Below are 12893 nucleotides of genomic sequence, written 5' to 3'. Positions count from 1 at the left end.
CACTTGAGCTGAGCTGTGTTTTGCTCCTGGATTTATTTGGTGTTTCTGTAGCCGACAGCAGGCCGTTCTCGTCTCCTGTTCCCAAGCCTCCCTGTCCCCACCCGCAGGTACAGCAGCACGCTGCCTGCCCCTGCAGGAGCAGAGTTACAAAAGCTTACAGCCTCTTCCTGAAACGAGCTAAGTTTGAAATAGCTTGCGCTGCAGACTGGTACTGGGGAAGGAACGGAGCTCTGGATGCTGCGCCTTTTCTTGCGTGTTTAACCCGTGCTAAAAATAAAAATATATACGTAGACCTAGAGATTGCACAACAATAAGCAAACAGTCACTGCCAGCCTCCGCAGGGTATTTTGTTGTACCAGGCGGCTGGGGGTTACTTGAACTCTTATCTAGTAAATTGCTGTAAACTGAAACAAGCAAGTTGTTTACAACTGCGCTTTCTCTGAGGACTCCTGCAATAGCCGTTGTGTAAGGAATACCGTAATATTTGTAGTGAAATAGCTGTCACTTCCATTGCCAGAATTCCTTCACCGGAAAAACAGTTCTTGCGTGCCTGCTATGGGACGAGCAGTGCTGCGCTCGTGGCCCTAGTGAGCCCTGCAGCGGGCTCGCCGTGCAGGCAGCGCGGTCCTTGGGCAGCATCGGGCTCACGGGCGCTCGGTGCCGCTGCCCTGGTGCCCTGGAGCTGCTTCGTGCCCTCTGCTGGGGGTGGCGCAGCGTGGCTCCCTGGGCCGTTTTTCTATTTTAAGAGCTCCAGAAGCTTGAACCCGGCGCTGTCGGTGTAGAACGTCTGGCCTTTCAGCCCTTTGCACGTGTGCTCGGGAAGGTGCCGGGCTTTCCCTCCGGGTGGCCGGAGGCCTTTGTCCTGCGCCTGGGGCTCCCCTCCTTCGGGCCGGCCTCCGGCAAGGCCCTGCGCTGCCCGTCCCCGCTGAGCCTCCCAAGGGCCTCACACGAGGCTGAGCTGGTGCCCAGGGGCTGCCGGAGGGGGCACCGAGGGTTGGGGCACCCACGGCCTTCCCTGTGGGACGAGGAGTTGCGCTCTGGCAGCTCCTCGGGCGCTGAACGCGCTTTCCTGGCATGCCCACGCAACACCCAGCGAGGAGCAGCGCTGCTCAGTGCATCCTCCGCCTGCTGGGACGGCGTGCTGCTAACCCCTGAAACGGAACAAATGCTTCATTGGAAGTACTCCGTACTTTTTTTTTTAAAGTCTGAGAAACCCCGGTGTTTAGTACACACCTTCACGTTACACGCTGGGGTGGTTTACTGGCCGCGGCAGCTCCTGGAGCCCGTGCCCGTAACCAGCGGGTGCCGGAGGCACGCGGGCAGCTGGGTGCATCGCCGGGTACCCAACGGGTCGGTCCCCGTGCAGCTTCAATGTCCGTTGTTACAAACTAGTTCCTCTTTCTGTAGTCAGTGAGGGTACTGAGCTGCTCAGTATCTTCTAAGTGTGCGAATTTAAACAGCTCCAGCCCTGCCGTCAGGAGGGTGCTGTTCCTGTGGCTTTGCTCTGAAACACTGCTCCACTTCTGCGGCTTTCCAGCGTAGCCGGTAGGATCTGCAAGGTTTTTCTTGCTTCAGAGTATTCTGGTCCAAAATGATGTTGAAACCCTTTTTCTTACGTTCTTTGAGCCATTGTTTTTCTGGTTGAGCTGTGACTATTAGAAATTCTGAGTCTTTTTCTTATAAAAACGTTATCCTATTTGTCAGCAAGGAAGATAATGACCTGTAGCTCATAAGGTGATAAACTTCTAAGGGGAAGCTGTGATATGCTTGCAGCTCTCGTGCCTTATGTTGTAAATGCTCGAGGAATCACCTCCTGGCCATCCTGCCCCTCTCTGGAACACGGGGCAGCACTCGGGCTGCCTTCACCTCGTTCAGTCGGCTGCAGATCAGGGCACGCTGGGATTAACTTTCTCCTTTGGTAGGGTGAGCTGCTTCCAGGCTCGGACACGGCTTGTAGCTGCGGGTGGGGGGGAGCTGGCCCGGTGCTCAAGTGGCGAGCCGCGAAGCACGCCGCTGGCCAAGCAGAACGCGGCCATCTGCGGAGCGCGGGACTGCCAAGGTGGGGTTCTTATTTCGGGGTCGTGGGGCGCTCGGTTCCTCTGTAACACGAGGAGAGAACTCGAATGTCTGTGGTTTGGGAGTGTGAGGGAGTCGGGCGCTGCTGAGCAGGGACGCTGTCGGGACAAACGAGGCTGCGGTGGCACGCCTGCCCCGGTGCCGCTGTGCGGAGCTCACCAGGAGGAGCCGTGCCCTGCGCAGCGCGAGCCTGGCAAGCGCTACAGAGCGGAGCCGCTCGGTAAGTGCCATGCCTGTGCCTTGCCTTGGCTGGCCCGAGGCGTGGGACGCTGGCCCAGGGGCCAAACTATTTTGTCTGAGTCGGATATTTTCCATTCACACTTCAGCTGTCCGGGATGCAGGTTTTCAAAGACGCTTTCCTAAAGGAGATGGCGAACGAGTCATGAGCAGAAGGGGAGGTGCTGATACCCTGTCCTGACAGCTGGAGCTGTACGCCGAGGAGCTAATTCCTTTAAGCTGTGTTTTTGCTGCTGCATAAAAAATTGAATGATAAATTGCTGCTACTGTTTAGCCTGGTTTTGGTGGAAAAAAAACACATGCTGATCTTCAAATGTTTTTAATCTACTTGGTGAGCAAATATGCTCAGCTTCAAACGGAAGAATAGAAACAGATTTCTCTCAATGTATGTGAGTAGTGCTTTAGAATTACAAATTTTACAGTCATATGTCTTAACCTGGTACAAAAAAAGGCAAAATTTTATACTGCCTTTTCATGGAAACCAGCAAAATGTGAATTCCTGTACTATTGCTCTGAGGTTAGATTAAACTAGAATTAAAGCCTCAGATTTGTCTTTGGAGCAGCAGTGTATGCTAAAGTCACTCAAAATGAGTTTTCCACTGGGGAGAATGGTAGCTTCCTTTTTAAAAATGTAGGTATTTTCCTTGTCCTTAAGGTAATCTAGTACAAACGGAGATAAATATCAACAAATATCCGAATGCCAGGAATGATGCTTCTGTCTTGGAGTGTGTTTTCTAGTTCTCAAACACTTTCTGCCATGTTTTCCGTGATGCTTAGATGTGTGCTACCACACTTAAAAGCTAATAAGAGACATGGCATCCTGCAAAATGAGATTATAGCAGCAGACAGATGCAGATGGAATGAGGCCCAAAGAGAAAGGAGTGTTTCTGGAATTGCAAGCAGCGGGAGCTAATACAGTTTGCAAACACCAGAGACAGTAGGCAGAGAGGTAGGTGCTGAGAAAGAATCAAATTTCCCTTGACTCTTGTCTGTATGCAGTCCCCATTCCTAGGAGGCCGATAATGTAGGCTTTTCACTCCAACAAAACCCGAAATGTCAGTATTTTAGGGCTGCAAGGCAAGTAGTCAATGAGACTGGAAGGCCACAGATCACTGAATTTCACGAACGTTGCTCGAGTCAGTAGTTGAGGAAGGAAAACGTCTTTAACAGGGTGTAAAACTCAGATCCCGTAGCAGACGTGGTTAAGAGGAGCTGCGTGTGCTCTCGGGGTCCAGGTAACTGCAGCTGCAGGACAGCTGCCCCTTCCCGTCTGGTCTCAGGGAGAGGTTCAGAGCTGGCGCTGGTCTCGTGTCCGGGACGGAGCCCAGTGCCTGCTCGCGGGGCGCTGGCGGCTCCGGCTGCAGCGTCGTTGGAGCTGGAGGCGCACACCCGGGCACTGAGCATCCCTCGGGCACGGGGAGCTCCGGGTCGATCCTTTTGCTGCCAAAGGACAGTTCGTTTATTGCAGTCGTCAGCGTGAGCCACAAAACACTTTCAGGTGGCCGTAGGAAGAAACAAAGACCTCACGAAAATGAAAGAGCACCAACCACGGCTACACCCGCACTGACAAACTACGTGGTAAGCTCATTCATTGATTTGGTCCTCTCGTGACATGCGGCGAGAGCTACAGCTCTGGTGATTGATTTATACAACAGAGAATATCATATTTCTAACACCTGCCACTTCCCTGTGCTGAAAATGAGTTATAGGCTTAAACACAGGATGCCTACAGTAGCTTTCTGTATGGTACAGGGAGCATACCTGCTGCAGCTCGGCTATCTTATTTTAGGATTGAGCATTACAGAAACGTGTTGTACGTAGGCCCTTATAAAGCTTTCACCCTCTCTCTAATGCGGTGTTTTGATGTTCACTGTGCATTCAGAAGTTAATTTTAATGGTTCAGTCTTTCTGAGCATGTGTGGCAGCAGTGAAGGAATGTTTGCATGCGTAGTTCCTACACCTACTTCTCACGTTCTAGAATGCTGCCAGGATCCTTCCACAGAGCACGACCCCGTGGCCAGTAAGTCCCGGTTACTCTTCTCTCCTTTCCAGGTTAGCACCGAGAGCGGAGTCCTAGCGAGCTTCGGCTGGGTGCAGCTGAAGCCCGGTACAGACAGGAGCTGTAACGCTATCTTCACAAAATAAAACTTGAACACTGTTAAATTCATTCCCCTTGAGGTTAGGGGAAAAACTGTTTTCAGAGCTCACCACGTGTCTGTGCTTGCCCCAGATCAGTTTGGCGGTGCTGGTCGTGCACCAGCTGCTGAATTACAAGGGCATGGCGAAGAGGTCCGGTCGTGCTTCCATTCTGAAGCACTGGTGGTTGGCATCCAGAACCAGGCACCTCTGGGAACGCTGGCTAACTTACAGCCTGATTTCTGGCATGTTCTACATGACATAATGTGCTGTTAGTCATTGGTGGTCGAGTGTTAGTCTGGGTTGATAACGCTTCAAAGACCAGTGGCATCTCTACCCTTGTATAACATTGGTTAACTTTACTTTTTAATGTAGGTAAATCTAGTAGACTGAAGAGATGGATTTTTCTAAGGTAGTATGCCAAGGACTTGTGTTGGCCAACGTTTTATCAGTGACCAAAAAGTAAATATAGGATTTTCACTAATGTACAGACGGCACAAAGACTTACAGAATGATTGTGCAATTGCTCTTTCAATATTGGAGTAGTCTGGGCTGTCTGCTAGGCAATACCCGGTTCAACCAGAACGTATTCCAGGTAAATGGCACGTCCGGGAGCAGAGGCAGCGTGCCTTTGGAGCGGGCAGTTAATGCTGAGAAGCGCTGGCTGCGAGATGTGTTCATGAGTAAGTGCCTGTCATTGCAGTGCTTCAGCACAGAACACCGATGCGATCCTTTGGAAGCTGGGGGTGGGCCCTTCGTGTTCACTGCCCATCGGGCACTGACAGCGCTGCGTTGGAATGCTAACGCTGTAGTGCTGCTGAGAGCCCTGATGCCGATCGCCTAAAATACTGGGAATTGCCCCAAAAGATCAAGGGAGCCTGATAGTCTTGTCTTATTCAGTTTATCAAAAAGACTGAGAGTAATTATGTGGTTGGATTGCAGCTGCAAAAAGAATATCTTGGGCAGAGCTTCCAGTACAAGCAGGACCCGGTGTTAACAGACTGCGACCTGAAGCTCTGAATTCAGATTGAAAATACAAATTGAAGCCAACGATTTTTTACTATTGGTTACTTCTACATTTTGTAGTCGTTTCTGCTCTCGAATCAGGACAGAATGCCTTTAAAAAGAGATGGGCCTTGTGAATAAGGGCAGTGCCGTGCTCTGAAATCCTCCGTGGGAGCCCGTGGGAGCGGGGCGGGAAGGTGCGCGCTGTGCGGGCTGCCTGCCGCGGCGCGGTAAAGAAATGCAGAAGGCTTCTGGAAACGCAGTCTGGAACTCAAGCGGTAAGGCTGACGCCACAGCAACACGCATCTCCTCTCTGCCCCAATTTTTGTGTCTCAGCAGGCATTTCAGGAATCCTGTGACTTTTGATGGCATCAATAAATCAGACACCACGCTGACAGAATTTTCCTGGAATGTAAACAGACATTTAGAAGAACAATGTCTGCGTAGCGTTTAGTGAAGGGAACGGTGCAGGTACAGCTCCTTCAGCATGTGGGACGTTGAAGCGCTGTGAATGCTCGCAGCTCTGTTGGTAAATAGGAACCGTGATTGTTTTCCATGTTAACAAAAATAACTCAATATTTATCACGAAGTGACCTTACTTCCCGCTCCTCTCTCCAAGCAGCATGTTTTCAGCAGAGAGGTGAGACAAGAAGCTCCGCCTGATGTAGGGGAAAGGGGAGGAATGTCTCTGTATGGTAAAATTCGCTGATAAGGGATAATGAATCACCTTTAACTCGGCTCTGCTTAGCAGTAGCTGATCTGGAGAGCTGCAGGCTGGTCAGCCTTGCCTCAGTCCCTGGGAAAAGTATGGAGCTCATCCTCCCGAAGGATGTTTCCAGGCACAGGTAGGACAGGAAGGTAGCTGGGAACGCTGACGGGGGCTTACCCAGAGCAAACCGTGCCTGAGCAGGCTCCTTCCTCCTGTGCCGGGATGGCTGGGCCCCCGGACGGGGGGAGAGCTGACTGCCGTTTACCTGAACCTTAAGCAAGGCTTTCGACACGGTCTGACGTGCCATCGTTGTGGCCAAATGGGGAAATGTGAGTGAAAAACTAACTCTGCCGTCTGGCTCAGAGGGTAGCAGTCGGTAGCTGAAAGGCTGACGGGTGGCCGGGTACCGAGGGGACCTGTGCAGGGTCGGTGCTTGGTGCCGGCACCGGCCAGGGCACGACGGGGCGCGCGTCTGACCGGCCGGTGAGGCTGGGCTGCTGTCCTGGAGGGCACAGGAGGACCTCAGTGACCAGAAGGAAAGGATTGACTGAAACCTCCAGGTTCAACAGAGACCAACGTCTGGGACGCGGTAACCCCCTGCAGCTGCGGCGCGGCTCTGCCGAAACGGCGCGGGGCCCTGCCGAGCCTCGGGGTGTCGGCAGGGTGTGCTGGGGGGGCGACAGCTCGCCAGGGGCCGCCTCGTGCGTAGCCGGCAGGCGGCGGGGAGCGCGACGGCTCCTTGGAGCGGTGCTGGGCTCCCCCCGGCACAGGACGGGCTGGGGAGCTGAAGTAAGGCCGGAGGAGGGCTGCTGGGGAGGCTGGGGGCTCCAACGCCTGACAGATGAGGACAGGCCGAGGGGATTGCGTTTGTTTAGCTTGGAGAAGAGGAGGCTAAGTGGAGATTAACTGTCGGCCTCTCAGTCCTTTAAAAGCGGTTCTAGGAACAAATGGAGCCAGACTCTTTGGAGGTGTATGGCAAAAGGTCAGGACAGCGATCACAGGTTGCAGCAATGGAGATTCCTGCTGGATGTTTTGAGGGGGATAAAAATGTTATCGGCAGTGACGCAGTACTGGTGTCCAGAGAGGCCATGGAGTCAGCATCCCTGGAGGTTTTCAAAGCTTTGGTGAGGAGACCCCTGGTCAAACTGGTCCAGCCTTGAAAACAGGTCTGCTCCCAGTGGAAGGGCACTAGGTGAGCGACAGAGACCTCCCAACGCGAATCTCCTGATGGTTATACGAGTACGATTCTGCTGCTTCTGATGGTAGGGCTCCCGCAGTTGTTCAGGGCACCGTGCCTCGCGTGCTGTACTCCTTCTGTATGGGATGCGATGGTTACCGTTGGTGCTGGGCTGCCAAAACTCGTGCACCGATACCTTCAAAGTCCAATGCTATGTCACAGGTTCAGGCTAAGTTCATTTCTAGGAGTAGCCTCCGTGCACCCCTTCAATTAGCATAAACGGGGACAAGGGCAGGCAAAGGTCAAGAGAAGTTCAAAATAGCATAACCTCTAAAAAGCTGGCATTTCCCTACGTTCCTCGTCCTGCAAAGCTCTCCTCGCTCTCCTCGCCATCGTGTTTACTATACAGCCGTAAAAGTCGAAGAACAAGGCCTGGCTTGATACAAGGGAAGTTAGAAATCGAGTGGTTGAGAATAGGTAGCATTGTTGCTTAAAACAGGAGAAATAATTGATTTATGTTATGGTGGCCAATTAGGCTGTAAAGTAGGAAAGTCTTAAAGCAACCCTGTGGCTTCAAGGCAGCCTTGTGCTCTGATTTCTGCCCAGCAAATAGGGGGTACCCCAATAAAGGTCATCAGCTCCATGAGCTAAATTATTAATTCCTTTCATGCCACTCAGGGCTTGTAAACAGTATATAATCCAAGAAAACAATTGGCACTGTTCACTTCTTGGGCAGAGGAAAGGTCAGAGGGTAAATAGTTGTATTGGCACCAGCTGCTCTTCATAGCTGAGCAGACTTTTGTCCTTTTCATCTGTTAGCGCAAACCTGTTTCCAAAGCTGCAGCCGGTTGTTGATCCATATCTCCTCTCTGAGCTGAATTGTTTTTAGGAGCCTAATGTTGCATGTAGTGATGAAAATAAAAGGGCTGGAGGGGAGGGATGTGTATAAGAACCAGCATTGCCGTGCTTCATAAAGAGCTGTATGAAACATTGAACATGCTGATTTATGGGAATAAGAGACATTTTATAATTCACCTATTCAAGGCAAGTTGTAAGGTAAGTTGTTGCTGCTTTTTTGGTGTCTTGGCTCGCCGTGTTTCCGCTGGGATGGCGTTGTGTGCCTCACAGCAGGGCTTGGCCGAACACGGAGGTGGTCCGAGTAACTTCAGAGCTGGGCACCAGGAGAGCTGTGACCAGTGTGCTAGCCGTGGTGAATGTTGGTAATTAAAAAATCGATGTAATTTCAAGCATGAACTGAAATTATCCTTTCAAGTGTAGCTAGGAAGTGTTGTGCTTCTGTTGTGTACAACTTTCATGCGGCATTGTAGCAAACAGCGTAAAACTTCAGGAGCCTACGCCAGCTCACTCGCGAAATGCTTACCACTCAGAATTACTCTTCCGAAGGCACGTGTGTTATTTGGTTGCTTTTTGAATGATACTTGATAAATTATTCCAGATGTTTGCAGGTGTAGCTTACCGCCCTAAGTGCTGGTCATTCACACCGCCGCTTCTCGAGTGCTGCGGGCTGCGCTCTGCCATCTGGCTGACGGGGGGGCAGCTGACCTCTCCTTGCCAGAGAGCAGCAGGTAACCTTTAAATGACCATCTGCTGATCTGTTACTTCAACCTTTCTGAAAGCTCAGTTGTGCGCAGAACTGACGTCTCCATGGACTAAATCTTGCCGTTCTCAGAAGGATAACACTAACTTTAATGCTGCACTATGGCTATATATGAAAGCATATTTAGCTTTAAATAGGGGGGGGAAAAAAAGGCGGCTCTTTCCAGGTATCTAAAATTGTTATACTGCATATAAAGAATCTTTTTTACTCACAAAAATGTGTGCAGTTTGAGTTGCCTATAGCTCTTCCAAAGGGTTAGCAATTCCTGCATTAAGGAGATCATAGAAATAAGGTGGAAAACAGGAAGATGCAAAACTTTTTTTTTTCCTGTAAGCAGATCAGAAGAGCTGTAAAATGTGCTGCGTGGCGTGTGGCTGTCGGGAGTGCTGCAGGATGGCTGTGCCATACACAGCTTTCTGGGCAATGGTGCGAGAAACACAAGGAAGAGCCAAGCCATACAAATGCATGTTTGTTCAGAAGTTCTGGGCAGTAAATCTCTAGTTCAACGGAAAATAAGATAGGCATAACCCAGGCCGTTTTTGAATAAACCTGTCACTTGCTTTTATTGTGAGTGGCAGTTAAGATGTTGAACTAAAGCTGTTGGTCTTCTGTAGTAAGACCGAGGCTCCTCAGCAAAGAGCTCAGTAGGTGTGGCTGAAAATATAGCAGGATTAATTTCCCTAAGCACGGTGCTATGTCTGCTCTTCGTGTTCCATGACAATGGTCTGCTGAAGGGTTTACATTCATTTGTGGTTTGCCTAATTAGAGCAGAACTTTGCACTTCTCAGTGTAAACAGAAGTCCTCAGTGAATTGCTGCTGCCGAACGAATCAGAACTGTAAGAATGTGAAACGCGTGGCTTGGCCTGGCAGCAAACCCTGGCTGCGGGCTGAGCTGGGCTTCTGGGGCTGTGTTCTGTGGCTGAGGAATGTAAACTTGTAGTATGCGTTTGCTGGCTCTTAAATATGACAACTATATATAATTGTGGGTATCTACCATCCTAAAAATGATGGAGAAGGAGGCTGATTTGTTGAACTTGGGCATTTGTGGTGATGGGATAAGAGTGAATGTTGTCTTTTTTTTTTTTTTGAGAGAGAGATCCAGCCCCAAAGAGAATAAATCTGAGATTAGGTAGCATGAAGAATTAAACTGACCCCATTACTAGAAGATGACTTCCTTGGTTTGGATCCTGGGAGGTTGGGTCTTTCCTGAAGTGCAGAGGATACCTGGCTCTTGGTTCAGATCACGCTTTTTTTTTTTTTTCATTTGCAAGCACAGGAAGGTAGTTCTGTTTCTTTTCTCAGATATTGGAAAATAAAGCTTTTTGGAATGTCTTTGTCTTTAAAGATACTTGCTTCAGGTACTGCTTCAGACCAAATGCCAGCATTTTGTATACTTTTGGAAAGGAATCTGTCCTCCTATCAGGAATCTTTTGAAGGTGCACTGGACACAGTTGTCATCTCTTTCCTTCTGCAGTAATGCTCCGCTTAAAAGATGCTATTGTATACAGTTTAAAGCAGACAGAATTTAGGATTTCTTCATGCCGAAGTGTTCTGAAATCATGTTCTTATCTAACTTGCAGTGGTTTTGCTGGAATGGCAATTCTGAAAAGCAAATCTGCAGGTAATGGGTATGTGAGATGATATTGTAAAAGGGAAAAGGGCAGTGTTGTTAAAAAGTGCTTCTCAAAGCTACTTCCATAGATAAGAAAGATATGCCTATAAATGTACGTATAAATGTACGTTTTCAAAATTAAAAACTACTTAAGGCGCTTGGTAAAACGCACATCACAACTTTCTCATTTTCACTTTCTCATTAGCTACAGATGTGGAGCAGATGAGTTCCTCTTCTCCTGTCCTCCCTATGAACTCCGTGGGCAGTAAGTACCTCTTTTTCTTGCCAAATATAATGAGGTAGAATTTCTCGCTCTGAGATCATGTAAAGAGATGAATTCATACTTCACTGTAGAGACTTGGAGAAGTTTTACAGCTAATGCTTACTCACAGAACTGAGGATCTGATATTTCATTAGCTTTCTCACAGAAGTAGCACAGTCCAGGTCTGTACATCGCTGTTTACACCAGCACAAGGTAGGTCGGGTAAGATTTTACCATGAGAGATACATCAGTGAAAGCTGTAAAGTAGATGCCTGAATGTTAGTGATACAATGACTAAAAAAGAACCTGAGGTGCTGGTAGATTACATTGACCTAAAAGTATCCATCTGAAGTGTATCCCTATTAAACTTAGAAATGCTATAGCTGGGGATTTCTAGTGAAACTGAAAGCAGTTGGTAGAATCTTCCATTTCAGTGCAATTCTGGGCCTGTAACATTCTGTGACTAAAAATCTGGGCTGCTGGACACTTAAAATAAGGTGAATTCAGAATTCTTTTTTAATACTCCATCTAGTGGTATTTGCTGTGTCCAAGGATCAAATGCATTTTGTTGGTTATAATCCACTAGATGGCAACAAGTCCTTGTTGGACTTGCAGATGTTACAGACCTAAATCAATACAATTCTATTCATAACAGAGGGATGAGTTATGTGCAAATTTGTAATTTAAAGCAACTTTTTTGTCATTTTTAGAAACACTGGATTTTTCAAGTGTGGCATACTATTAACTGACATTTTAAAGTAATGTTCGGATGCTCAGAACTACTAAAGTTCTTCCAGAGTCAGGACACTGGTCATTCCACTTCTGTTATCATGCCGATGGCACTTACTTTTATTGGAGAACTGTGGTTCCTCTGCAAGGGGAAGTGTTTCCTCCCTCTGTAATGAGAACAGTCCTGTGGAATGAACGTAAAATAGGCTCAGAGTTGCAAACGTGCGTGCAGTTATGTGCGTGTTATGGAATCCTGTTATATTCATCTAGCTAGGCTTTCTTGTAGTTGTTCATTTTTATATAGAAATTTCACATGCACATATAATAGTTATTTTCATAAACTATATGTGTATAGCTTATGAAAATATTGCTTAATGTTCTGTTGAATCTTTGTAGCCTGACATAGCTTACAGTTAATGCATGAGGGGCCGGAATGCAGTAACAGGTATTGAGACTTAATTTTCCACTGTATTCTCATATCAGGATGTATCTGCCAAATACTGAAAGCAAAGGCTTCTAAGATGAGTTGAATGACCTCTTTTTCCCCGAAATATTTGTATATTATTGCTGGTCTGAATTTGTCTAGCTGCAGCTTTGTCTGTGTTGTCTTTGCTAAACCGAAAAAATGCTTGTCAAACTTCTGTTCCATATGAAGTTATTTATATAAACTTTTCGTAAACTAAATAAACTGAGCTCCTTGAGTTCTTTTCACGTCTTCCTGTCTTTCGATCACACCTGCAGTGCTGGCGGGCAGGCTGACCCTCAGCAGCTGGGACGCGGGCACGCTGCTGGCGGTGCCAGCTGGTAGGAGTGCCGGGTGGGCAGCTGGGCCCTCGCGCCCGAGCCGCTGGGCCTTGATAGATGAGCCCTGGCAATTCCTGCCGGGGCAGCTCCTAGACCTCTGCAGCCCCAGCTGTCCGGTCCGCAGTGCTGGCAGCGCTGGGTGTGCGCTGGTGCTCGGCTTCATCCTGCGCCCGTGCAGCTGGTTCTGCTGCCTGTGCTGCGGCTGCTGGCCTCTGCTGGGGAGCGAGCAGCTGGCGCCAGAAGCATCCCAAACTTCCCAAGCATGATTTTTCAGAAATTCTGAGTATGTCGGGTAACCTGTTTTCCCCTAGTAGTTTTTTTTCTTTGCTTTCTCATTACAAAACACGATTAAAGCAAAAGACTTAAGGGTTTTCACGGTGGAGTAGAAAACTGAGTTCTTACGCTTCTTTGTGCATTAGGAGTATTGTGCTGTGGAGTGTCTGCTTAAACCTTGCAATTTTCATGCATTAGCAAACTTGTTCTGTAGTTTTGTCTGAAATGTCTGTCTTGGAGTAATTGCAGTGAAT

The 12893-nt window shown here is 48.6% G+C and overlaps 1 protein-coding gene across 5 annotated transcripts in view; it reads left to right on the top strand.

Moving 5' to 3' along the window:
* The window catches only part of NR6A1 (nuclear receptor subfamily 6 group A member 1), an 86871-nt gene that overhangs the window by 5528 nt on the left and 68450 nt on the right, over positions 1-12893 (top strand). For 3 of the 5 annotated variants that reach the window (XM_083807257.1, XM_083807260.1, XM_083807263.1), the window contains exon 2: positions 10777-10836. The exons of 1 other annotated variant lie outside the window; for it this stretch is intronic. In XM_083807257.1, the coding sequence (XP_083663383.1) occupies positions 10777-10836 (60 nt within the window). Of the gene's footprint in view, positions 1-5623; positions 6300-10776; positions 10837-12893 lie in introns of those variants that run through there. One more of the 5 variants, XM_083807261.1, reaches the window with a different exon arrangement.

This window comes from Anser anser (assembly GCF_964211835.1).
Source record: "Anser anser genome assembly, chromosome: 21".
Taxonomy (NCBI): domain Eukaryota; kingdom Metazoa; phylum Chordata; class Aves; order Anseriformes; family Anatidae; genus Anser; species Anser anser.
This window is presented reverse-complemented; position numbering and strand designations above follow the sequence as displayed.